The sequence below is a fragment of the Chiroxiphia lanceolata genome, chromosome 30 (genome assembly GCF_009829145.1).
Source record: "Chiroxiphia lanceolata isolate bChiLan1 chromosome 30, bChiLan1.pri, whole genome shotgun sequence".
Classification (NCBI taxonomy): Eukaryota; Metazoa; Chordata; class Aves; order Passeriformes; family Pipridae; genus Chiroxiphia; species Chiroxiphia lanceolata.
Window position 1 is genome coordinate 411,804 of NC_045666.1, and position 24,919 is coordinate 436,722.

The 24,919-nt window shown below is 55.9% G+C and overlaps 1 protein-coding gene across 1 annotated transcript; it reads left to right on the forward strand.

Annotated features, from left to right (window-relative positions):
- Positions 1–11,630: 11,630 nt before the first annotated feature.
- Positions 11,631–22,798, forward strand: LOC116800015 (keratin, type II cytoskeletal-like). The gene is made up of 9 exons (XM_032713530.1): positions 11,631–12,089; positions 14,466–14,680; positions 18,443–18,503; positions 19,066–19,161; positions 19,708–19,872; positions 19,956–20,081; positions 21,031–21,251; positions 21,512–21,540; positions 22,332–22,798. The coding sequence occupies exons 1-9, from the start codon at positions 11,631–11,633 to the stop codon at positions 22,796–22,798; spliced, it is 1,839 nt and encodes a 612-aa protein (XP_032569421.1).
- The last annotated feature ends 2,121 nt before the right edge of the window (positions 22,799–24,919 follow it).

The window sequence follows — 24,919 nt, forward strand, 5'->3', positions numbered from 1 at the left end:
CCAGGGCAGAGCTCAGTCCCTGCCCCTCCTCTGCCCCTCCTGACAATGTTGAAGCCCCCAGTGAGGTCTCCCCTCAGTCCCCTCTGCCCCAGCTGCACACACCAAGTGCCCTCAGTGTCCTCACAGGGCCCCTCAAGGCCCTTCCCCATCTTCCTTGCCCTCCTTTGGGTCCCAAAAATCATCCCCAGGGCCAAATTTCAGGTCTTTGGACCACACAAATTTAAGGCCAACACCGAGACTCAGGTCTTTGGACCGCACAGATGGAAGACCACGGCCAAATATCAGGTCTTTGGACCCCCAAAATTGTGGCCAAGTCCCAATTTCAGGTGTTTGGACCCTTCAGGTTTGAGCTGGGATGATCCAGCAGACCATTTTCTTTCCACCACCGTCCCCGTATCCCTCCTTTGGATGCTCCAGGACCCTCCAGGAGGGCGTCCTGTCCGCCCCGGGAGCCCAACCGAGGATCCGGGAATGTTCAAGAGGCATCAGACACCCCCATCTAGCGGGAGGAAAAGGTGGTGCCGTGGCTGCTTCGCCCCAGTTCTCCCAGTCCCTGACTGGTGAGAGGCCTCTGGGCTGCTCAGCCGGGGCCAGGACAAGACGTTCCCTCCCAATTTTCTTTGGCAAAAAGCCCTGGAATGAGTCAGGGCTCTGTTGTAGCACCACAAAAAACGGTGGGGCTCGTTGCCGGGCCTGCTTCCAAAATTCCTGGCGATTATCAGGGGATTAGTGGGCCGGGATCAGCCCGGGGGGCACATCCAGCCCCCCCTCTGCCGGGAGGGACCCGCAGCGAACGCGGGCAGTCCCCCCAGCAGGGTGGGAGAAGAGGAGAGGACCCGGAGTGTCCGAAATTTGGGGACATCCCACTGTCCAACGATGCCCAGAAACCTCGTTCCCTGCGGCAGGTCGGGGTGGGATCGGGGTGGGATCGGGCTGGGATCGGGCTGGGACGAGGGGACACCGGGACGGGGGGCAGAGCCCACCCCGTGGTCCCCCGAGGGGCAGCCCGAGGGTGGCCTGGGGTGGCCTCACCCCCCTTCTGGGGACTCGGGGTCACCAGGGGACACCCGGGGTGGGAGCCCGAGGGGAGGCTGATCCCACGGACGGACCTTTTGGGGTGGGAAACCCCAAAGTCAGAAGTTCTATCGGGAAAACGGAAGAAAAGTCGATGAAACCACCCCTGAGCATTCGAAACTTCGTTTTGGGAGGACGACTCGGACCCAGCCACGGCTCTGCCCACGGCCAGGACAGACAGACCCTGCGTGAACTCTTTTTTGGGGGGCTCGAGGGGCCCCAAATCCCCCAGGGAGGGGCTGTGAGGACCCTCCCCAGGAGCCCCGTGGGGGCGGGAGGGGGGACTGAGCCCAGGGAGAGACAAACTGGAGGCACCAAACGCAGCCCAGGTCGGAGCAGCTCCAGGCCAGGCGGCTCCTCCCGGGCTCCGATCCTGCTCTTCCAGCCGGGAATGCCGCGGACGCCGCCTGTGTTTAAGGGAGACACCCAGCACTTCAATGGCTCCTGCCCCGGGTGGATGTCATTAATTGCCGGGGCTGTCAAGAAGCCCTAATTAGGCTGCTCGTCTTTCCAGCTGCTCCATCCCATAATTATCCCCCCTGCCGGGCCCAGGGCGAAGTTCCCGAGCGGAACATCCGCACGTAACGAGGCGCGAGGAGACCTCTGGCATCGGCTGCTCTTGGAGACACAATTCCAGCCGCGTTCCCGGCTCGTTTTCCAGCGGCCTCCCCGTGGAAAGGGGGGAAAAAAACCCTCGGACGAGCCCGGGAAGGGGGAAAAAATCCCTAAAAAATGAATAAATCCCCGCAAAAGCGAGGAAAGGAGTGAGCGGGGGGGGGGGGGGATGACCCCGTTTCCTGGGGATTGGAAATGTTGAGATGTTGGATTGTCACAGAAACACCGACACCAGGGGGACACCTGGGGTGAGGGGCTGGGGACACTTGGGGGGCTTGGGGACACCTGGGCGGGGCTTGGGGACACTTGGGGGGGTCTTGGGGGCACTTGGGGGGGGTTGGGAACACCTGGGGGGGTTGGGGACACCTCAGGGGGGTTGGGGACACTTGAGGGGGGTTGGGGACACCTGGGGGGGATTTGGGACACTTGGGGGGTTGAAGACACCTGGGGGGGTGTTGGGGACACTTGGGGGGGGGCTTGGGGACACTTGGGGCGTTGGGGACACTTAGGGGGGCTTGAGGACACCTGAGGGGGGTTGGGGACACCTGGGGGGGTCTTGGGGACACTTGGGGGTCTTGGGGACACTTGGGGTGATTGGGGACACCTGGGGGGATTGGGGACACCTGGGGGGCTTGGAGACACCTGGGGTGATTGGAGACACTTGGGGGGGCTTGGGGACACTTGGGGGGGCTTGGGGACACTTGGGGGGTGTTGCGGACACTTGGGGTGATTGGGGACACTTGTGGCGTTGGGGACGCTTGGGGACACCTGAGGGGCTTGAGGACACCTGGGGGGGGTTGGGGACACTTGGGGGGGGTTGAGGACACCTGAGGGGCTTGGGGACACCTGAGGGGGCTTGGGGACACCTGGGGGGGGATTTGGGACACTTGGGGGGAGTTGGGGACTCCTGGAGGGGTTGGGGACACCTGGAGGGGGCTTGGGGACACTTGAGGGGGGTTGGGGACACCTGGGGGGGATTTGGGACACTTGGGGGGTTGAAGACACCTGGGGGGGTGTCGGGGACACCTGAGGGGGGTGGGGACACTTGGGGGGGGCTTGGGGACACTTGAGGACACCTGGGGGGGTTGGGGACACTTGCGGGGGGGAGGCTTGGGGACACTTGGGGCGTTGGGGACACTTAGGGGGGCTTGAGGACACCTGAGGGGGGTTGGGGACACCTGGGGGGGGATTGGGGACACTTGGGGTGATTGGGGACACTTGGGGTGATTGGGGACACCTGGGGGGATTGGGGACACCTGAGGGAATTGGGGACACCTGGAGGGGCTTGTGGACACTTGAGGGGGGTTGGGGACACTTGGGAGGTTTTGGGGACACCTGGGAGGGCTTGGGGGGTTAGGGACACTTGTGGGGGGTTGAGGACACTTGAGGGGGCTTGGAGACACTTGGAGGGGGAGTTGGGGACACTTGGGGGGCTTGGGGACACCTGGGGGGGGTTGGGGGCACCTGAGGGGGGTGGGGTGGGCTCTCCCAGCCTGGCTCCAGAATCAAGGAATTCTGGAATGGGTTGGGTTAGGAGGGACCTTAAATCCCATCCCATCCCATCCCATCCCAACTTTCCTTGGGCAGGGACACCTCCCACCATCCCAGGGAGATCCAACCCAGCCTTGGACAATTCCAGGGATGGGAAAATCCACGGCTCCTCTGGAAATGGCCTGGAGAGCATCTGCTCCTGCCCAGGAGAGTCTGCTCTGCCACAGAGCCAGACTGGGAGAGCTCGGAATGTTCCCCTGGAGAAGGGAAGGATCCAGGGAGAGCTTGGAGCCACTTCCAGGGCCTGAAGGGGCTCCAGGAGAGCTGGAGAGGGACTGGGGACAAGGGCTGGAGGGACAGACACAGGGAATGGCTTCCCATGGGAAAGGGGGGATTTAGGGGGGATATTGGGAAGGAACTCCCTGTGAGGGTGGGGAGGCCCTGGGATGGAATTCCCAGAGAAGCTTTGGCTGCCTCTGGATTCCTGGGAGTGCCCAAGGCCGGGTTGGATCCCCTGGGATGGTGGGAAGTGTCCCTGCCCAGGGCAGGGGGTGGGAACGGGATCACCTTTAAGGTCCCTCCAGCCCAACCCATTCCAGGATTCCACGATTTCTTCCACCTTTATCCAAGGTGCCTCTCACTGGCTCTGTGGGTCCAGGGAAGCTCTTCCCGGTGCTGAGCAGGGAACAGGGATCATCTCCCGGCCCCTTTTCCGTTGGATCCTTTTGATTCTCGGGAAGAACTAATTGCCGGGTCGGATTAGCGGCGGAAAATTGCCGGAATTGCTCCATTGGGAATTCTGGCGGGAGACAGATCCTGACACGGGTTCCAAGCACCCACGGACTGCTGGAATGGTGACTCAGCAGCAGGAACTGGTGTCATTTCCAGACCTTCCAATTCATTAGGGAGATTCTAACGGGAAGCGACGGGAAACCCTAATTATTAGTTCCAATTAGGGCAGAGTTTGGGTGTCCCCGAAACGAGACCCAGGGACAGGCTGGGACAGCAGGGACACCTCCAGACCCTCTGGAGTGGTTTATATCTGACTATTGTAATTGATTATTTATAATTGATTATGGGTTTGGGAAACATTTGGCTTTCCTTAAAAAAATAAATAAATAAAAAGGCCTCAATACTTCCTGATTTGGGACTTTTCAAATAAGCGGGAATTTCTCTTCCAAAGGTGAGGATGGTGAGGGAGGGGACAGGGAAAGCCGGGAGGCCTCGTGTCCCCCCGTGGTCACCTCGTGGTTGTGCCATCAGAGAGGCCCAGGGGGAGCTGCAGAGGCTCCTCCAGAAGGCCAGGGATGAGCTGTGGGATTCCCGGGAGCTGTGGGATTCCCAGGAGCTGTGGGATTCCTGGGAGCTGTGGGATTCCAGGAGCTGTGGGATTCCTGGGAGCTGTGGGATTCCTGGGAGCTGTGGGATTCCCGGGAGCTGTGGGATTCCCAGGAGCTGTGGGATTCCTGGGAGCTGTGGGATTTCTGGGAGCTGTGGGATTCCAGGAGCTGTGGGATTCCTGGGAGCTGTGGGATTCCCGGGAGCTGTGGGATTCCCAGGAGCTGTGGGATTCCCAGGAGCTGTGGGATTTCTGGGAGCTGTGGGATTCCAGGAGCTGTGGGATTCCTGGAAGCTGTGGGATTCCCAGGAGCTGTGGGATTCCCGGGAGCTGTGGGATTCCTGGGAGCTGTGGGATTCCAGGAGCTGTGGGATTCCTGGAAGCTGTGGGATTCCCAGGAGCTGTGGGATTCCCGGGAGCTGTGGGATTCCTGGGAGCTGTGGGATTCCAGGAGCTGTGGGATTCCTGGAAGCTCTGGGATTCCCAGGAGCTGTGGGATTCCCGGGAGCTGTGGGATTCCTGGGAGCTGTGGGATTCCAGGCTGGCCCGGGATGCTGAGATTCCAGGCCCCAGTCTCTGCTGGTGACACCACACACACACACAGAGCGTTTGGTCCTTGGGGCTCCTTCACGAGGACAAAGAGGGTGGAAAGTGCCAGAAAGGCTCCTGAAATCCTGGATTGACCTGGTGACCTTCTTCTCCCTCGGGATTGGCCTCAGGAGCCCTGGGAGAGCGTGTGAGTGAGCTCAGGGTTCGCTGGTTCCTTATAAACCACCTCGCTCTGGAGAGGAGGAGGAGGAGGAGAAGGAGGAGGAAGAGGAGGAAAAAGAGAAGGAGGAGGAAGAGGAGGAAGAAGAGAAGGACAAGGACAAAAATGAGAAGGAAGAGGAGGAGGAGGAAGAGAAGGAGAAGGAGAAGGAGAAGAGGACAAGGACAAAGATGAGAAGGAAGAGGAGGAGGAAGAGGAGGAAAAGGAGAAGGAGGAGGAAGAGGAGGAGGAAGAGGAGGAGGAAGAGAAGGAGAAGGACAAAGACGAGAAGGAAGAGGAGGAGGAGGAGGAAGAGGAAGAGGAGAAGGCGAGAGGAGGAGGAAGGGGAGGAGAAAGAGAAAGAGAAGGAGGAGAAGGAGGAGGAGGAGGAGAAGGAGGAGGAGGAGGGGGAGGAGGAAGGCTGCATCCTCCCCATGAGTGACTCCCATTTTGTTTTCCCAGAGCAGTGATTCCCATCCCCTCTGGGACTGCCCAGAAGATGCAGGTCCTGCTGCAGTGCTGCATCCCAACCCCACGGAGGATTCCCCTCCCCGGGCAGGAATCCCATCCCTGCTGCTCCCAGGGAAATCCATCCCCGCTGCTCCCGCCTGCATCCCCAGGAGGGAGGGATTTGGGGATGGGGGGGGGGCTCAGCCCCTCCTGGCACCGGGGGGCTGAGGGGGGGTGGGTTGGGAAGAGCTTTGGAGCTGCAAAGAGCACCGGGAACTCAGCCGGGGGGGAGGATTCCGACTGGATCTCCACGTCCCAGGAACACCCGGAGCTGAACTTCGCCCGCGGGACAAGCGGGATTCGAGGGCTAAAGCGGGAAAACGAAAGTTCTGCCACGCTTTTGGTGCTAAAAATACCCTCAGCTCCACCTCCCGCGGGAGGAAGGGGCGGATCAGCATCGGGAAACCACATCAGAGCAACCCCACCCCCCGGATCACATCAAAAGGGGACTCCGGGAACATGAAAAAGCCCCAAATCCTTTTGATTTCCGCTCTTCCTTTGAAGGGCCGGGGCTTGTGTGGGGGCACTTCTGTCCTCCCGCTTCCCACCCGCCTTTTCCAGTTCTCCCGGTGGAGAACATTCACCATCCCCGAGCCGGGAGATGGAATCCAGCACCTTCTCCCTGGGAAGTGTTTCTGGAAAGGAGCCCCGTGGGACTCATCCCAGCCCGTCTGACGGAGGGTCGGGGAGGAGGGTGGAGGGTCCGGGTGGAGCCGCGGTGGAGACACGGGGAGGAGGGAAGGGCTCGGTTTGATCGTCCCCGTGCGGGGCAGGGAAGTCATAAAGGAAATCTTCATCCCGAATTTCCCCTCCTGGAGTCAGCCAAGAGTAATTACTCCACTCCTGCTCCTCTCGGCTCCTGCTCGGTGTCTGGACACGCAGAAGTTCCACCAAACCCTCACTTTTTTCCTGGGATGACTCCCAGGTCTTTAAACTCTTGGCTCCTTTTCCAGTAGAAGCGACGGAGGTTAAAAATATGTCACCTGTTAATTGTTGGTCTTTATCAAAAATGAAGAAGTTGCCCCTTAATTGGAAAGGATTAGAAATCTTAATAATTTTAAGCAGAGCTGCCTGGAGAGTGCCATGGAATCGTGGGAGGTGTTGGGGTGGGAGGAACCTCGAAGACCATCCAGTCCCACCTTCCACTGTCCCAGGCGGCTCCAGCCTGGCCTGGGGCACTTCCAGGGATGGGACGACGCAGATCCCAGTCTTTGCTTGGTGTAAATTATGGAATTTACCTCTTAAAGCAACTCATTTGGGCTGATTTGCACCCAATTTGGCTCCTGCCCAAAATTCCATGGGCGTTTGAAGAGTCGGAGCAAAATCGTCTGAGACTCTTTGCATTTTCATGGCGCGTCTGCCACGGGCTTGTGACAACAAAACACGTTCTACTTCTCTTCCAAATCTGCTGGAAAAGGGTCATTATGGGGAAAAAAAACCTCGGGAATGGGCTCGGTTGGTTTTTCAGCATCGCCGTTGAGGTCCTACAGCTCCAGTTCAGGCTCTCAAAAGGGATCAAAGGGGTTTTATTTTTATTGTGCATTCGAGCAGATTAAAAAAAAAAAAAAAAAAAAAAAAAGAAGCCAGAAATCAGTACCATAAATCAACGTAAAATCAATTTGAAAAAGGACTGAAGTGTTTTGTGATCAAACTGATGAAAGGGCAGAACAAAGGAACGAGCCTCAAGCTGGGCAGATCCGGGTTTCACCAAAGGGGGAATCCAGGGGGAAGGTCTTTCCTCCCTGAAATTATCTGGACTCGGAGCTGGAAGAGCTGCCTCTCCCCCCACGTCCTCCTGCGATAAGAACTCGTTCCCCAACCAAACCAGAGAAGCACAAAATCCATCAGGCTCCATCTCTGAGGAAGGAAACCACAAGAAAGGTCTGCCAAGAAAAGAACAATCAAAGAGGCATAAACATCCATCAGGAGGGGGTTTATCTCCCGAGGCTGATGGTGTTCCCATCGATCCCCTCACTTTTCATGCCAGAGGAGAACAAATCAGGGCAGCGACAGGGACTTAAAGTGGTTTTCTCACCTCCAAACTGCCCCAGTCACCCTTTCAAGGTGGGATGAGTTGATTTAACAAACCCCTGAACACCCTCAGAAGTTCAGCAGCACCAACCAAACCAAACACTGCGTTTGGCACCACAGAAGGAAGGGATTTTCCTCCCTCTGGCTCATTGCTCTTCCCAGGAGGACCTGACCCTCCTTCCGTGGGCAATTCCTGCCTTGGGATGGCTCAGGGAATCTCATGGGGATGGTCCTGTGCAGGGCCAGGATTATCCCTGTGTCCCTTCCAACTCGACATATCCTGGGATTCTCCAGCTGGAAAACAGCTTTGCCTGGAAGGGATCAGCGATCCCGTGGATTTCCAGGGACGCTGCTGTGACCTCGTAAAAGACAGAATATTTTCCCACCCCTTTTCCCCCTTTATTTTGCTGTTCCGGGCAGTGGGATAACACCCCGGGATTCCCACCCGTCCCACATTCGTTCCCGAGGATCTGGGGAAGATCAAACCAGGGCTGTGCCGTGCCGGGAGCCTCGGCCGTGCCGGGGCCGGGCCGATGTGGCACCGAGCGGATCCGGGAGCGCTCCCTGCCCTCCTTAGGACTTCAAAGGGGCCGCGGAAATTCGGTGCCCGGAGGGGGGGACTAATTCCAGCTCCCTCGGAGCAGCCCAGGCGGGGCGCCGGGCCGGTGTCTGGGTGTCTAGACGGGCTCTGGTCCCCGGGGATCACACGGGGAAGGACCTGCAGAGGTGGATTCCTCCCGCTCGGCTGCTCGGGCAGGGATGAGTCACCGTCTGGAGATGCCGATCTCGGTCCATGGGCCACCGAGAGAGGGAGGCTCAGAGAGGGAATGAGGATCCACGGCCGGTTTGGGGGCTGAAGGAGGGAGGAAGGGGCGCCCAGACCCAGGGTTTGATGGGTTTTGTGGGGAGCATCCTTTGAGAATCCTGATCCTGACGTGGAGCAGGGGCGGGTTAACAAGAGTTAAAAGCACAGGAGCCGATGGAATTCCCTCAGATGACTTTGGTCTGGGAACACAAGAGGTTTCACTCCTCAAATGAATCCTTTAATATCTCATTAATGACTTGGACAAGAGTCTGCAGAGCCCAAGAAGCTGCACAAACCCCCCAGTTCTGCCCCGATGTCCCCGGGATCAAACGGGGTTGGCACAGGGCGGCTCCTGCCATGGTCCGACCTGAATGGGGAGAGTTTTTGGGAGGCTCTGGGTTAATTACAGAGCCCGACAGGGCCCTTTGAGGCTATCACATAAAACACCTTCTGGGAGCCCGGCCGGATCCACCTCCAGAGGCAACGAGCAAATGAGTGAAGTTCCAACGTTCCTCTGATGAGTTCCCTGCTGGGCAGAGCTCAGGGAGCAAAACGCTGACAAAGGCAGCGATTGCAAGTCGTCAAAATGACTCACCCAACCCCCTCATCGAAGTGTTTTCCTCTTTGGCTTCCTCTGTCCTTCCTCTCCTCTTTTTTTTTTGAGTCGAAAAGATGCGGTTTTTGCTCCAGAGTTCTCTCCCCTTTCCCACGTTCCGCGCTGGCAACGATAAATTGTTGATTCTTGAGGTCTCATGGAGAGACCTAAAAGCCCTCAAACGCAGCTGCCTTCCCACTGGGATCCAGGGGACACAGCAGGAATTTGGCCAACACACGAGTGTTACCCAGCACCGAGCAACCTGCCCCCCAAATTTGGGCTCGATGGTCCTCGTGGGTCCCTCCCAACTCGGAATATTCTGCGATTCCGACCCCAAATCTCTGCCCTCTCAGGAAACCAGTGGCTCGGGCGAGCTTGGGAACTGGGGCTGCAGCAGCACAGCTGGTTCACAGACGTTTAATTGCAGCCTGTGCTGCATTCCAGGTGTCTCCCACACATCCCACGGGGATAATGGGGCGCAGGGAGGGAGCAGGGGCACCTCTCCAGTCTGGGCACAGTTTTCCTCTGCAGGGCTCCCAACGAGTGCCTTTTGTGCCCTTCTTCGCAGCCAAATCTGCATTTTGCTGCTGATAAGCCTTTGTTTGGAAACCTCGAGGGCCGGGGAAGTTCCAAAGCGCAGCTTGGAGCCTCCAATGTTTGTTTAAACTGATGCTGCAAGGAGAGCAAAACACCGCGAACAAAGGTGTAATCTGGACGTCACGCCGTAAATATCTGGAATTACCCCATCTGCAGAGGGCAGGAGCAGCAGTTTACACCCCTAATTTACACCACCAGCCCCTCAAACTCCCGGGGCTTGCAATTACAGGGCCAATTAATGGCTTTGGGGATCCCGGGGCTGCCATCACGTCCCGGGGTTTCGCTGCTCGTGTCGTCTTTTTAGGAACTTGGTCTTAGAAAGCTGCGTGTTTTGGGGAGGTTTGGGATGGATTTATGGTCCCAGCTCTGGGGAAATGCTCTCAGAGGGTGTTAAAGAGGACGAGGGAGCACAGCACTGGGTCTCTCCAGCTGCCATCCCGTTGTGTGACACGGAGACTCCTCGTTGTGTGACACAGAGACTCCTCCGGGCAAGGAAGGACTCGAGGGCGTTCAGTTGTTTGCACCATAATGTCTCTTTTTCTCCCAAACACTTGGTCCCCAAAGAGCTGAAAGAGCCCTTTTGTTTTGACTTTCCAGTTTGGAGAAGGCCCGGAGAGGTTGCCTCCTTCACCTCCTTGGGCTGGTGATTAGGAGAGAGAGGGATTCATCTGCCCGGCGTGAGTCAAAGCCAGGCCTGGTGTCCAGCCCAACCCACCCATTAAGGCCTCCCCCGTTCCCCTGCGGAGGGTGAATCACCCCAGTACCCCCTGGGGCAGGGCCTGGGGGCTCTTTGCCTCCGAGGTGTCTCTGGTTGGAGTGTCAAGGACGTGTCTGGCAAAGTCACTCGGGGAGTGAGGTGGATCTCACCAGGCTGGAACAGACCATTGTTCCTGTTTTGTTCCCTGTAGAGGCAACCGGGAGGTGAATCCCAAAGGGCTCTGACACCCAGCCCTGGCAGGGGCTCCAGGAGAGCTGGGGCCGAAGGTTTAACGCGACAGGTAAGAATTCGCAGAGTTGTCCAAGGAAAAGCTGCCACTGATGGCACAGAACACAAATCTGTGAGCAAACTGAAACACGTCACGGATTCCGGGTGGAACCCACTCTGCTTCACCGGGGTTTCGTGGTGGGAAGAGGTCAGTGTGAAGTCCTGCATGGGAATGTCCAGGACTCTGCACGTCCCCAGAATTCTGAGATTGCTTTTGGGGGACATTTTGAGTCCTCACATAATAATCCAGACCTTAAACCCTGTGAGTTTACTGGTGTTTCTGGCGCAGAAATGATCCATCCCGGTGTTTTTCCAAGGTTGACTTTCTTCTTTTATTTCTCCTTTGAGTCCCTTTTTTCCTCACCCAAAGATTGTGAAATTACCCCCACAAAGTGCAAGTCTGCAAAACACCCCATCACACACCAGACACACACACACACACACACACACACGGGCCCATGAGACACAAAACCCCAAACGACACGGTGCAAACAAATCACAAAGAGTCCCTTCAAAAACCTGCCCTAAACTATAATTAGCGTTAACTTCGGGGAGCGCTTCCAACCCTAATGTATTCGAGGGCGACTTGCAAACAGAGCACTTTTAGATCCCTTTTTATTTCCTCAGTAGTTACTATTTGCCGGGCTGGTTTGCATTTTGAGGAGCATTCGTTGCCGCCGGGCAAACCAAACCCTCGAGCGCCTCAATTACCGCCCTGATCCTATCAAGGCCGGGCTTCCCGAAGGATATATAAGGGGCAGCGCCCCTGCGTCGCTCCAGCGGGATCTCTGCTCCTCTTGCCGCACCCGGAGCCGCCCCGACAACCCCGAAGGAGCCACGATGAGCCGGCAGGCGCCCACGGTGAGGTCCGTGCTGGGCCGACGAGGCTTCAGCTCGGCCTCGGAGATCTGCGGCCGCAGCTTCGCCGCCTCGTCCTGCGCGCCCGCCCGCTGCGGGGCCGGGGCCTACAGCAGCAGGAGCGTCTGCAACCTGGGGGGCAGCAGGAGGATCTCCTACGTCAACGGCTGCGGCACCGGCTGCTTCGGGGAGCTGGCGTTCGGGGCCGCGGGGTACGGGAGCGCCGGCGCGGGGCGAGCGGGGCTGTGCGGCCCCCGCGGGTACAGCCTGGTGCGGGGGTACCCCGAGCGCAAGGCCGACGGCATCCAGGGCATCTGCATCGACGAGAGGCTGCTGAAGCCCCTGTGCGTGGGCGTGGACCCGCTGGAGCACGAGATCCGCTGCCAGGAGAAGGAGCAGATCAAGAGCCTCAACACCCAGTTCGCCTGTTTCATCGACAAGGTGAGGGGTCGGGCTGGTTTGTGGGGCTCTCGTGCTTAAGGGGGTTGGGTTTGCTGGCTTAGAGAGCTCTCTGGTGGGTTTGGAAATAGTCCAGACCTGCTCTGGGACTGCTTTTCTAGGAGAAAAACCAACCCCAACCAACACCCTCCAAAACGCTGCGAGTCAGTGAACTCTCTCCAAAACCCAGCTTGTGCCACAAGCCAAAGAACCCCCTCCAAAACTCAGCTTATGACACGAGTCAGTCAAACTCCTCCATAACCCAGCCCGTGACATGAGTTAATCCCAGCTTGTCCCATGAACCAAACTCCCTCCAAAACTCATCTCATGCTGCGAGTCAGTCAACCCACTCCAAAGCCCAGCTCAGGTCGTAAGTCAATCAAATTCCTCCAAAGCCCAGCTCATGACATGAGTTAATCCCGTCTTGTGCCACGAGCCAAAGAACTCCCTCCAAAACCCAGCTTATGACACGAGTCAGTCAAACTCCTCCAAAGCCCAGCTCACAACATGAGTCAATTAAACTCCTCCAAAGCCCAGCTCACAACATGAGTCAATTAAACTCCTCCAAAGCCCAGCGCACGACATGAGTCAATTAAACTCCTCCAAAGCCCAGCTCATGCCACGAGCCGACCCCAGCTCATGACACAAGTCAACCAGCCTCCTCCAAACCCCGGTCCAGTTCCGCCCTGAATCACCGAGCTGGGTCTTTTTAGATAATTTTGACCATTTTTACAAGTCAGTGATAATTTTGGGAGCGTGTTGGTCCCGACTGGGATCTTCAGACCCGGGGAAGGGCTCGTTTCATGTGCTGGTTCCAGAGCTGGGTGGTGTTTGTGTCACAGCCATGGACATTCCTGCAGGAGTTTCCTCTTGGACGCCCTCGGTCCAAGGTTGGATTTCTCTCTGCGGCTCAGGTGGAGCTCACAGCCCCCACAGGCTCATCTTTCCCTCCTGCAATTCAAATTTTTGTCCCAAAACTCCAATAATTCCCTCCCCTCTTTGCCTTGAAACGTTCCAAAACCAGCCCTGAAGGCAAAGGAGGCTGATCCTGATCTGGACACGTAAATGTCAGACAACGAATCTGAGCTGTCGCCGGAGGATCCCTTCAGAGAAAAAACAAAGAGGTTTCACCCTCTGGGGGCTCAATCTCATCCTAAAATACATCAGAGGCACCATCCAGAGGAGATTTTTTTCCCTAAAAGTTGATGAGAAAAGCAGATTTAGGCACAGGGCTTTAGGATCTCTAAATAATGTAGACACGGGACTTTTTGATTTCTAAATAATTTAGACATGACATTGATTTCTAAATAATTTAGATGTGACATTCAGATTCCTGGGTAATTTATATGTGTGAATTCCAGATTTCTAAATAACTTAGGCATATGAAGTCTGGATTTCCACATAATTTAGGTGTGGGAATTCTAGATTTCTAAATAATTTAGACGTGACACTGAGATTTCCAAGTAATGTAGATGTCAGAACTTTATATTTCCAAATAATTTAGATGTCTGAACTCTAGATTTTCAGATTATTTAGATGTGTGAATTCAAGATTTCTAAATAATTCAGATGTCTGAACTCTTGATTTCTAAATAATGTAGACGTGTGAATTCTGGATTTCCAAATAATTTAGGTGTGTGAATTCTGGATTTCCAAATAATTTAGGTGTGTGAATTCTAGATTTCTGAATAATTTAGGTGTGTGGATTCAGGATTTCAAAATAATCTAAACGTGCAGATTCTGGATTTCCGAATAATTTAGGTGTGTGAACTCTGGATTTACAAATAATTTAAGAGTGCGGATTCTGGATTTCCAAATAATTTAGATGTGTGAGTTCTGGATTTCTGAATAATTTAGGTGTGTGTATTCTGGATTTCCAAATAATTCGTGTGAATTCTGGGTTTCCAAATAATTTAGGAGTGTGAATTCTGAATTTCCAAATAATTTAAATGTGTGGATTCTGGATTTCTGAATAATTTAGGTGTGTGAATTCTGGATTTCCAAATAATTTAAAGGTGCATATTCTGGATTTCTGAATAATTTAGGTGTGTGAGCTCTGGACTTCTAAATAATTTAGATGTGTGAGTTCTGGATTTCTGAATAATTTAGGTGTGTGGATTCTGGATTTCCAAATAATTCGTGTGAATTCCGCGTTTCCAAATAATTTAGGAGTGTGAATTCTGGATTTCCACATAATTTAGATGTGTGATTTCTAGATGGACACGTGACACTTCGATTTCCAAACCAGGGCAGATAATTCAAAGGCCACGGTGTCCTGCCCCCCCCCCGGTCCCCCAAAACCCCACTCCCCCCCCGGTTAAACCCGGCGTTGAGCCGCTCCCTCCCCTTCCTCACGCCCAGAGCTGCTGTTCCCCGGCAGGTCCGGTTCCTGGAGCAGCAGAACAAGGTGCTGGAGACCAAGTGGGGGCTCCTGCAGCAGTACGTGCTGCCCAAGAAGGGCAAGAACCTGGAGCTCTACTTCGAGAACTACATCTGCGACCTGCGCAAGCGCCTGGACTGCCTGCTCTGCGAGAAGCAGAAGCTGGGCAGCGAGGAGTGCGCCACGAGCCAGCTCGTCGAGGAGTTCAAGTGCAAGTAAGGGCTCCCCGGGCTCCTCTGCCATTTCTTGGGGGTCCAGGGGTTGGAGCAGGGCCAGAGAAAGGCAGCAAGGCTGGGGAAGGGGCCAGGGAAGGGGCTGGGGAAGGGGCTGGGGAAGGGGCTAGGGAAGGGGCTGGGGAAGGGGCTGGGGAAAGGGTTGGGGAAGGGGCTGGAGGCAGCTCGTTGAGGAGTTCAAGTGCAAGTAAGGGTTCCCCGGGCTCCTCTGCCTGTTCTTGGGTGTCCAGGGGTTGGAGCAGGGCCAGAGAAAGGCAGCAAGGCTGGGGAAGGGGCCAGGGAAGGGGCTGGGGAAGGGGCTGGGGAAGGGGCTGGGGAAGGGGCTGGGGAAAGGGTTGGGGAAGGGGCTGGAGGCAGCTCGTCGAGGAGTTCAAGTGCAAGTAAGGGTTCCCCGGGCTCCTCTGCCTGTTCTTGGGTGTCCAGGGGTTGGAGCAGGGCCAGAGAAAGGCAGCGAGGCTGGGGAAGGGGCCGGGGAAGGGGCTGGGGAAGGGGCCAGGGAAGGGGCTGGAGCCAGCTCATTGAGGAGTTCAAGTGCAAGTAAGACCCTCTGGGGCTCCTCTGCCCATTCTTGGGGGTCCAGGGGTTGGAGCAGGGACAGAGAAGGGCAGCGAGGCTGGGGAAGGGGCTGGGGAAGGGACTGGAGCCAGCTGGTGGAGGAGTCAAGTGAGGGCTCCCGGGGCTCCTCTGCCTGTTCTTGGGTGTTGAGGGGCAACTGGTGGAGGAGTTCAAGTGCAAATAAGACCCTCCAGGACTCCTCTGGCCGTTCTCGGGTGTCCAGGGGCTGGAGCAGGGACAGAGAAGGGCAGCAAGGCTGGGGAAGGGGCCAGGGAAGGGGCTGAGGAAGGGGCTGAGGAAGGGGCTGGAGCCAGCTGGTGCAGGAGTTCAAGGGCAAGTAAGGGTTCCCCCGGCTCCTCTGCCATGTCTTGGGGGTCTGGGGGCTGGAGCAGGGCCAGAGAAGGGCAGTGAGGCTGGGGAAGGGGCTGGGGAAGGAACTGGGGAAGGGGCTGGAGCCAGCTGGTAAAGGAGTCAAGTGAGGGCTCCCGGGGCTCCTCTGCCTCTTCTTGGGTGTTGAGGAGCTCAAGTGCAAGTAAGGTATCCCAGGGCTCCTCTGCCTGTTCTCAGGGGGTCTGGGGGCTGGAGCAGGGCCAGAGAAGGGCAGCAACGCTGGGGAAGAGGCTGAGGAAGTGGCTGAGGAAGGGGCTGGAGCCAACTGGTGGAGGAGTTCAAGTGCAAGTAAGACCCTCTGGGGCTCCTCTGGCCGTTCTCAGGGGTCGAGGGGCTGGAGCAGGGCCAGAGAAGGGCAGCGAGGCTGGGGAAGGGACTGGAGCACAATTCCCGTGAGGAGAGGCTGAGGGAGCTGGGGGGGCTCAGCCTGGAGAGGAGGAGGCTCAGGGGAGACCTCATCGCTCTCCACAACTCCCTGAGAGGAGGGGGAAGCCAGGGAGGGTCGGGCTCTGCTCCCAGGAAGCAGCAGTAGGACAAGAGGGCTCGGTCTTCAGCTGTGCCGGCGAGGTTTAGGTTGGATATTAGGAGGGAATTTTTCACAGAGAGAGGGATCAGACACTGGAATGGGCTGCCCAGGGAGGGGGTGGAGTCACCCCCCCGCCATTCCCTGGAGGTGCTTAAGGCGAGACTGGATGTGGCATCCCGCGCTCTGGGAACCACGGCGGGGTTGGAGCGAGCGTTGGACTCGATGGTCTTGGAGGGTTTTTCCTACCCGGCCGATTCCGGGATTCTGTGATTCCGTAGTTTGGGTTCGCTCCCTCCCAGACGGGTGGCACGGTCCCTCGGGGGGTGGCACGGCCCCTCGGGGGGTGACACAGCCCCTCGTGGGGTGGCACAGTCCCTCCGGGAGTGGCACAGACCCTGGGGGGGTGACACGACCCCTCGGGGGGTGGCACGGCCCCTCCAGGGGTGGCACAGTCCCTCCGGGGGTGGCACAGTCCCTCGGGGGGTGGCACAACCCCTCGGGGGGTGACACGGCCCCTCCAGGGGTATCACAACCCCTTGGGGGTGGCACAGTCCCTCCGGGGGTGGCACAATCCCTCCGGGAGTGGCACAGCCCCTCGGGGGGTGGCACGGCCCCTCGGGGGGTGGCACAGCCCCTCCAGGGGTGGCACAGTCCCTCCGGGGGTGGCACAGCTTCTCGGGAGTGACACAGCCCCTTGGGGAGCAGCACAGCCCCTCGGGGGTGGCACAGTCCCTCCGGGGGTGGCACAATTCCTCCGGGAGTGGCACAGCCCCTCCAGGGGTGGCACAGCCCCTCGGGGGTGGTACAGCTTCTCGGGGGTGGCACAGTCCCTCCGGGGGTGGCACAGCTTCTCGGGGGTGGCACAGTCCCTCCGGGGGTGGCACAGCCCCTCGGGGAGTGACACAGTCCCTCGGGGGTGGCACATTCCTCGCCGTCTGCCCGCGGAGCTCTTTGCATTGGAAATGGGGTTGCTCATGAAGGAGCTTCTGATCTCGGGGTGGGTCAATGTTGGGTCTCCAGACGCTCATCTGGCCGTGCCCGGTGGCAGTGCCTGGGCAGGGGGAGCTTGTCATTTGTACCTGCTGGTTGATGTCATTTATACCCAGGTTATTGTCACTTATACCCAAAATTATTGCCATTTATGCCTGAGATTATTATCATTTATACCCCAAATTATTGCCATTTATACCTGAGATTATTATCATTTATACCCAAGGTTATTGCCATTTACACCCAAGGTTATTGTCATTTATACCCAAGATTACTGTCATTTATACCTGAGTTTATTATCATTTATACCCGAATTTATTGCCATTTATACCTGAGATTATTATCATTTATACCCAAAATTATTGCCATTTATACCTGAGATTATTATCATTTATACCCAAGGTTATTGCCATTTACACCCAAGGTTATTGTCATTTATACCCAAGATTACTGTCATTTATACCTGAGTTTATTATCATTTATACCCGAACTTATTGCCATTTATACCTGAGATTATTATCATTTATACCTGAAGTTATTGCCATTTATATCCGAGATTATTGTCATTTATACCTGAAGTTATTGCCATTTATACCTGAGATTATTATCATTTATACCCGAATTTATTGCCATTTATACCTGAGATTATTATCATTTATACCCGAATTTATTGCCATTTATACCTGAGATTATTATCATTTATACCCGAATTTATTGCCATTTATACCTGAGATTATTATCATTTATACCCAAAATTATTGCCATTTATGCCTGAGATTATCATCATTTATACCCAAAATTATTGCCATTTATACCTGAGATTATTATCATTTATACCCGAATTTATTGCCATTTATACCTGAGATTATTATCATTTATACCTGAAGTTATTGCCATTTCTACCTGAGATTATTATCATTTATACCTGAAGTTATTGCCATTTCTACCTGAGATTATTATCATTTATACCTGAAGTTATTGCCATTTATACCTGAGATTATTATCATTTATACCTGAAGTTATTGCCATTTATACCTGAAGTTATTGCCATTTATACCTGACGGCTGATATAATTTATACTTGATGGTTGTTGCCATTTATACCTGAGATTATTGCCATTTATACCCGAGGTTTTGTCCTTTATACCTGAGATTATTGCCATTTATACCCCAAGTTATTGCCATTTATACCTGCTGGTTGATACGATTCACCCCGATGGTTGGTGCCCCTCTGCCTGGGAGTTTTTCTTGCCTCAGCCCTTTTTCCTCCTCCTGCTCCAACAGGTACGAGGAGGAAATCAACCGGCGCACGACGGTGGAGAACGAGTTCGTGGCGCTCAAAAAGGTGAGAGGCTCCAAACCCGGGGGTCATTCCACCCGCTGGAGGGTGGTCTGGTGCAAAACTGGGCTGAAATGGTGAATTGTTAGTAAAAAAAGCCGCCAAAAGTGTTACAACATCAGCTCCACAGCCACGGATTTGTCACCCCAAGCGCGCTCCGGGAGCGGGACGGGACGGGGTGTTTGTGGGAGGGGGACAGGGCAGGACAGGTCCCACCAGAACACCTGGTTCTTCCTGGCCTTCTCTCCACATCCTTTATTCTTGGACATCAGAAAGGCAGAAACCATTTGAAGAATATTAAAGAAAAGCCCTTTAAACCCTCCCGAGGTGGTGCCGGGTTTGCAGCCGCGTCCCGGGTGACAAATCAGCCAATTCCTGTCGGTCGTGTCGGAATGGTTTGGTTTTCCTCCAGGAGACACCAGGACACCCTGACTCACCCCCTTGCACCTTTCTGCTCTTGGGATCCTGTTGGGACACGTTTCTGTCTCACTTTTGCTGCCTTCTGTGTGTTTTCTCCAGCGTTTCCAGCCAGGCTGGGGCTGGAATGTGCGTCCCTGCTCTCTTTCAGGATGCAGACTGCATCTTCCTCAACAAGGAGGAGCTGGAGGTGAAGGTGGATCTGTTGAGAAGGCAGCTGGAGCTGTTGAAATGTGTGTTTGAGGAGGTGAGTCCCTCTGGCCCATCCCAGGAGTTTGGTGGTCCTGTCTCACCCCGCAAATTTGCACTCCCTGAAACCCCCTGGGACGTGTCTCATCCCAAGCCTGGAATAATTAAAAGCCTGGAAGTAGAAGGCTGATCTAAAATTACCATGATTATGCTGGGAATAGGGTGGTTCCCCCTCTCCTCCTGTAGCTCCAGGTAGGAATTGGCTCTGTCCTAACTCTGCCCCGGAGAAGAGATGCGTCCGTCTCGTTCCTCCGGCTTTCAGCTCCTGATTAGAGCTGAAGGAACTCCCAGCCCAGTCCTGTCATTAGCACCCCTGGAGCAGCCGGAGATGACAGGATACCAAATTCCCGGCCCTTGATGTGGGTGGGATTGCTCCAGGTCTGCAAAGTGGGTCAGCGGCGACGTGTGGCGACTCACCCAGCCCCAGGATTTTCTGCTGAGCCATCCCCGGGGACACTCCAGGGCTCGTTCTCCGTGTCCCAGCCCTTTGCCTGCCTTGCAAAGTCAGGTTTTGGGAGCTGACTAAGCCCTTCCCCACCCGCAGGAACGAGCCCAGGTGGATCGGCAGCTCTGCGACACCTCGGTCATCGTCAAGATGGACAACAACAGGGACCTGGACATGGAGAGCATCATCAAGAACGTGGAGTGCTGGTACCAGGAGATCGCCCAGAAGAGCAAAGAAGAAGTCGACGCTTTCTACCAAACCAGGGTAGGCCTGGCAGACCCTCCTGGGCCTCTGCCCGGCGGCGCCCCCGACCCAAAAATGACAATTGCCTCGTTTTCTGGTCCCAGTTTCAAGAGCTCCAGGACAAGAGAGGGAAATACTGTGACGACCTGCAGAGCAACAAGTGTGAGATCTCAGAGCTGACCAGGATGATACAGAAGCTGCAGTGTGAGCTGGAGAGTGTCAAGAAGCAGGTGGGAGAGGGGATGATCCCAGGGAGGCTGCACAGCTCAGATACAGGGAAAGGTGGCACACTGCCCTTTAGGAGTCAAGAAGCAGCAGGAGAGGGGATGATCCCAGGGAGGTTGGACAGCTCAGATACAGGGAAAGGTGACACACTGCCCTTCAAGAGTCAAGAAGCAGCAGGAGAGGCCCAAGGTGATGATCCCAGGGAGGCTGCACAGCTCAGATACAGGGAAAGGTGACACACTGCCCTTCAGGAGGTCAAGAAGCAGCAGGAGAGGCCCAAGGTGATGATCCCAGGGAGGTTGCACAGCTCAGGTATCAGGAAAGGTGACACACTGTCCTTTAGGAGATCAAGAAACAGCAGGAGAGGCCCAAGGTGATGATTCCAGAGAGATTGGAAAGCTCAGATACGAGGAAAGGTGACACACTGCCCTTCAGGAGGCCAAGAAGCAGCAGGAGAGGGGATGATCCCAGAGAGGTTGGACAGCTCAGATACAGGGAAAGGTGACACACTGCCCTTCAGGAGGTCAAGAAGCAGCAGGAGAGGTGATGATCTCAAGGAGGTTGCACAGCTCAGGTATCAGGAAAGGTGACACACTGCCCTTTAGGAGGTCCAAGAAGCGGCAGGAGAGGCCCAAGGTGATGATCCCAGGGAGGTTGCACAGCTCAGATACAGGAGAAGGTGACACACTGCCCTTTAGGAAGTCCAAGAAGCAGCAGGAGAGGCCCAAAGGGATGATCCCAGGGAGGTTTCACAGCTCAGACACGCTGGATCAGCCTTTGGGAGACTTTAGACCTGCTCTGGGCTGTGGTTGGAAAGGGAAAGGTTGGGCAGAGGGGTGGGAGGCCGGCGGGTTTTCTCTGCTTGCATTTTGGATTTATCCCAAACTGGGACATCCAGGAGTGAGGAAGCAAAGCCTCGTAGACCCTGCAGTGTCATCCTCCCCTCTCCAACAGGTCTCCTGCCTGCAAACCTCCATCTGCGACGTGGAGCAGCGCGGGGACTGCGCCCTCAAGGACGCGCGCGAGAAGCACATCGAGCTGCAGAACGCGCTGCAGAAGGCCAAGGACGAGCTGGCCTGCATGCTCAGGGACTACCAGGAGCTGCTCAACGTCAAGCTGGCCCTGGACATCGAGATTGCCACCTACAAGACCCTCCTGGAGGGTGAAGAGAGCAGGTGGGTGACACGACCTCGTCCCTTCCGTCCGTCGGAGGCTGCGGCGGTTCCAGGTCCCCCGTGGGTTTTACAGCTCCAGGGGCTTCCTGGGCTCGTAGGAACTGGGGCTGGAGGCCACGGAGGCCACCCTGGAGCCAGCAAACCCAGGTCCTGTGCCAGGGGCAGTCAGATGGGTCACAACGAGGGGGGGAGTGGGCTGGGTCCGGGGCTGGAAGCTCCGGGTAACCTGCACTTCTCATTTCTCTTCTCTCCCCCAACAGGATCTGTGTGGGGAACCCCGTGAGTGTGTGTAAGTACCCACAGGATTTCCAGCCCTCAGGGTTTGTCTTAGGAAAGGCAATTTTGGGAGCAGCACTGTCCGTCTGCCCCCTCCCTCTGCCTCCCTTTGCCACCCTCGGGAAGGTTTAACCCCAGAAATCTCAAATATCGCCAAATTTAAAAAAAAAAAAAATAATCAGCTTTTGGACGGAGGGAGAGGAGGTGAAATTCATGCCCCTTTTCTACTCTCGGAGGCAACAGTGAGATGTCCGGGCCATGCACTGGAGCCGGGAGGGAACGTGGCCCCAGCCAGAGCAGACCCGTGGGAAGGGGGAGGGTCTGTGGGACCGGGGAGGGTCTGCGGGAACGGGGAGGGTCTGTGGGAACGGGGAGAGTTTGTTGGACCGGGGAGGGTCTGCGGGAACTGGGGGGTCTGCGGGAACGGGGAGGGTCTGTGGGAACGGGGAGGGTCTGTGGGACTGGAGAGGGTCTGAGGGAAAGGGGAGGGTCTGTGGGATCGGGGAGGATCTGTGGGATCGGGGAGGGTCTGTGGGACCGGGGAGGGTCTGCGGGACCAGGAAGGGTGTGCGGGGGGACATGTCGGGACACGGGGGAGGAGCTGGAAGGAGCGGGTGGGGGCTCAAACACGCGGGACAACCCCCGAGGAAATCAGGCCGGGCGGGTTCCGTCACCCGAGCCACAACCTGCCCGGGGAAAGTCTCCCGGAGCGGGGCCGGGGGATGCCGGGGGGGCCCTTCCAGCTCGGGGGTTCTGTGTTTCTGTGTTTCCCCCCTAACTAACACCCCCCGGGCTGTGTTTCAGCGGTGGTCAGCAGCAGCGGCTACCCCCTCCCGGACGACTGCGGGCTGCTGGCGGCCAACGGGGCGTGCGGGTTCGGCTCCCTGGGCCGGCGCTCGGGTCGCCACAGCTCCCCGGCCGCGGGCGGCTTCAGCTCCCGCAGCGCCGGCATCCACCCCAAGCGCGTCCTGAGCTCGGTGGCCAAGCCCTGCCAGGTTGCCCCGGAGGTGTTCTGCCCCCCGGGCGGGGTGGGCTGCAAGGCGGGCGGGTTCAGCTCCCGGAGCGGGGGGTACCCGGCCCGCCCCGGGCTCGGCGCCAGGGTGGGGGGCGTGCAGGCGGGCGGGGTGGTCACCTTCGGCAACCAGGGCTGTGTCATCCGGCAGCTGGCCGGGCCCCCCGTGGTCGTGTCCGGCGGCGCCGAGGTGGTGGGGTGCAACCCCGGCGTGGTGGGGAACTTCGGCGTGGTCAGAGACCCCTGCGTGGTCCCGTAGGGCCGTGGGGTGGGGGGCTGGCGGGGCCCCCCCTCCCCGGGGGGCTGGAGCCGCCGCTCCTACACCGGGATGAGGCGGGATGAGGCGGGATGAGGCGGGATGATTCCCCCGCCCAAACATTCCCGCCGTCCGGCGATGCCAAACCCATTCCCACATTTATCAGCACCGGATTGTCCCCCTCTCCCGCCCTCCCCGAGCCCCGTTTTCAGAGCCCCCCCCCGACCCCCAGGACACCCCTAGAAGCTTCTCCCACCTCAGTATTATCTCCGAGTTCACACTGTAGGTCATCACAGCTTTAATGGGTTTGCTCGTGGCGCTGCTTCCCCCTCCGGCTTTTCCCAGGTTAATTAACAACATTCCTCCTTCCAAGACACCCCTTTTTTCCCCTTCCAGCTCCTCCCAAAGCATTTCAGAAAAGCGAGTGAGGATTTAACCATTTAACTTTCCCAGCAGACACTGTAAAGTGCAGACTCCCTTTATTTTTATTCTTTTGTTGGTTTGTTTTGTTGGTTTTTTTTTGGTCCAAAAAAACCCCTGAGCCGCGAAATTTAAGCTTAAATCCGAAAGGAGGCGATTCCAAAGCACCTCCTGGTTCCTCCGGAGCTTTATTTGTCGCGTGGAATTGCAGGTGAACACGTAGTGCCTCCCTTGCTTCTGCATGTTTAGGGGTGGCTGGTTCAGGGCGTGCTGATTTTTGGCAGAGATCACCCCCCCCTTTCCTTTTTCCCTCCCCCCCGGAATGCCAAGGGAAGCTCCCGGTGCACGAATCCCGTTGTACCGACACGGACGGAGCCGCTTCTCATCGGCTGCTCCAACTTCCCCCTCAATAAACCGCATTCAAAGGACGCGTTTGGTCTCGGCTTTTCCGTGTTCTTAAAGAAGCTGCAAAAGAGGCGAAAAAACGCCCCGGGGGAGGGGAAGGAAGAACCGAAGAGACCTCTGGGTTCTCCCCTGGGCAGTTCGGGGCACGGTGGGACTCGGCCGGGGAGAGTCAGTGGAGTTTATTCTGGTTGGTTTATCTACTTATTCTGGTTTATTTATTTATTCACCTCCTCACATCACACCCCCCATCAGGTATTTTATTCTAATTAATTTATTTATTTCCCTCCTCACATCACACCCCCCATCAGGTATTTTATTCTAATTAATTTATTTATTTCCCTCCTCACATCACACCCCCCATCAGGTATTTTATTCTAATTAATTTATTTATTTCCCTCCTCACATCACACCCCCCATAAGGTATTTTATTCTGGTTTATTTATTTATTCACCTCCTCACATCACACCCCCCATCAGGTATTTTATTTATTCACCTCCTCACATCACACCCCCCATCAGGTATTTTATTCTAATTAATTTATTTATTTCCCTCCTCACATCACACCTCCCATCAGGTATTTTATTCTAATTAATTTATTTATTTCCCTCCTCACATCACACCCCCATAAGGTATTTTATTCTGGTTTATTATTTATTCACCTCTTCATATCACACCCTCATAAGGTATTTTATTTATTCACCTCCTCATATCACACCCCCCATCAGGTATTTTATTCTGATTAATTTATTTATTCACACTCCCCCATGAGGTATTTTATTCTGGTTTATTTATTTATTTATTCACCTCCTCACATCACCCCCCCAATCAGGTATTTTATATCCCAATTAACAACCAAAGGTCGTCAGAAGCCTCCAAAACAACCCCGAGCACCATAAGGGGATGTTTTCCAGCCTGTGCCTCCATTCCTGGTCAGGAACCTCCAGGTAATGTGGATCCCTCCACAACATGGATCCTTCCCAATGTGGATCCTTCCCCAACGTGGATCCTTCCCCAACATGGATCCTTCCCAACGTGGATCCTTCCCCAATGTGGATCCTTCCCCAATGTGGATCCTTCCCAATGTGGATCCTTCCCCAATGTGGATCCTTCCCAATGTGGATCCTTCCCAATATGGATCCTTCCCCAATGTGGATCCTTCCCAATGTGGATCCTTCCCAACGTGGATCCTTCCCCAATGTGGATCCTTCCCCAATGTGGATCCTTCCCAATGTGGATCCTTCCCCAATGTGGATCCTTCCCCAATGTGGATCCTTCCCAACGTGGATCCTTCCCAATGTG

What these genes read in the sequence shown, in the direction of transcription:
- LOC116800015 (XM_032713530.1), top strand. Translation starts at nt 11,631, where the DNA reads ATGAGCCGGCAGGCGCCCACGGTGAGGTCCGTGCTGGGCCGACGAGGC. An exon ending in TCGCCTGTTTCATCGACAAG is followed by an intron (nt 12,090 to 14,465) that starts GTGAGGGGTCGG and finishes GTTCCCCGGCAG; the next exon opens with GTCCGGTTCCTGGAGCAGCA. An exon ending in CTGGAGGGTGAAGAGAGCAG is followed by an intron (nt 21,252 to 21,511) that starts GTGGGTGACACG and finishes CTCCCCCAACAG; the next exon opens with GATCTGTGTGGGGAACCCCG.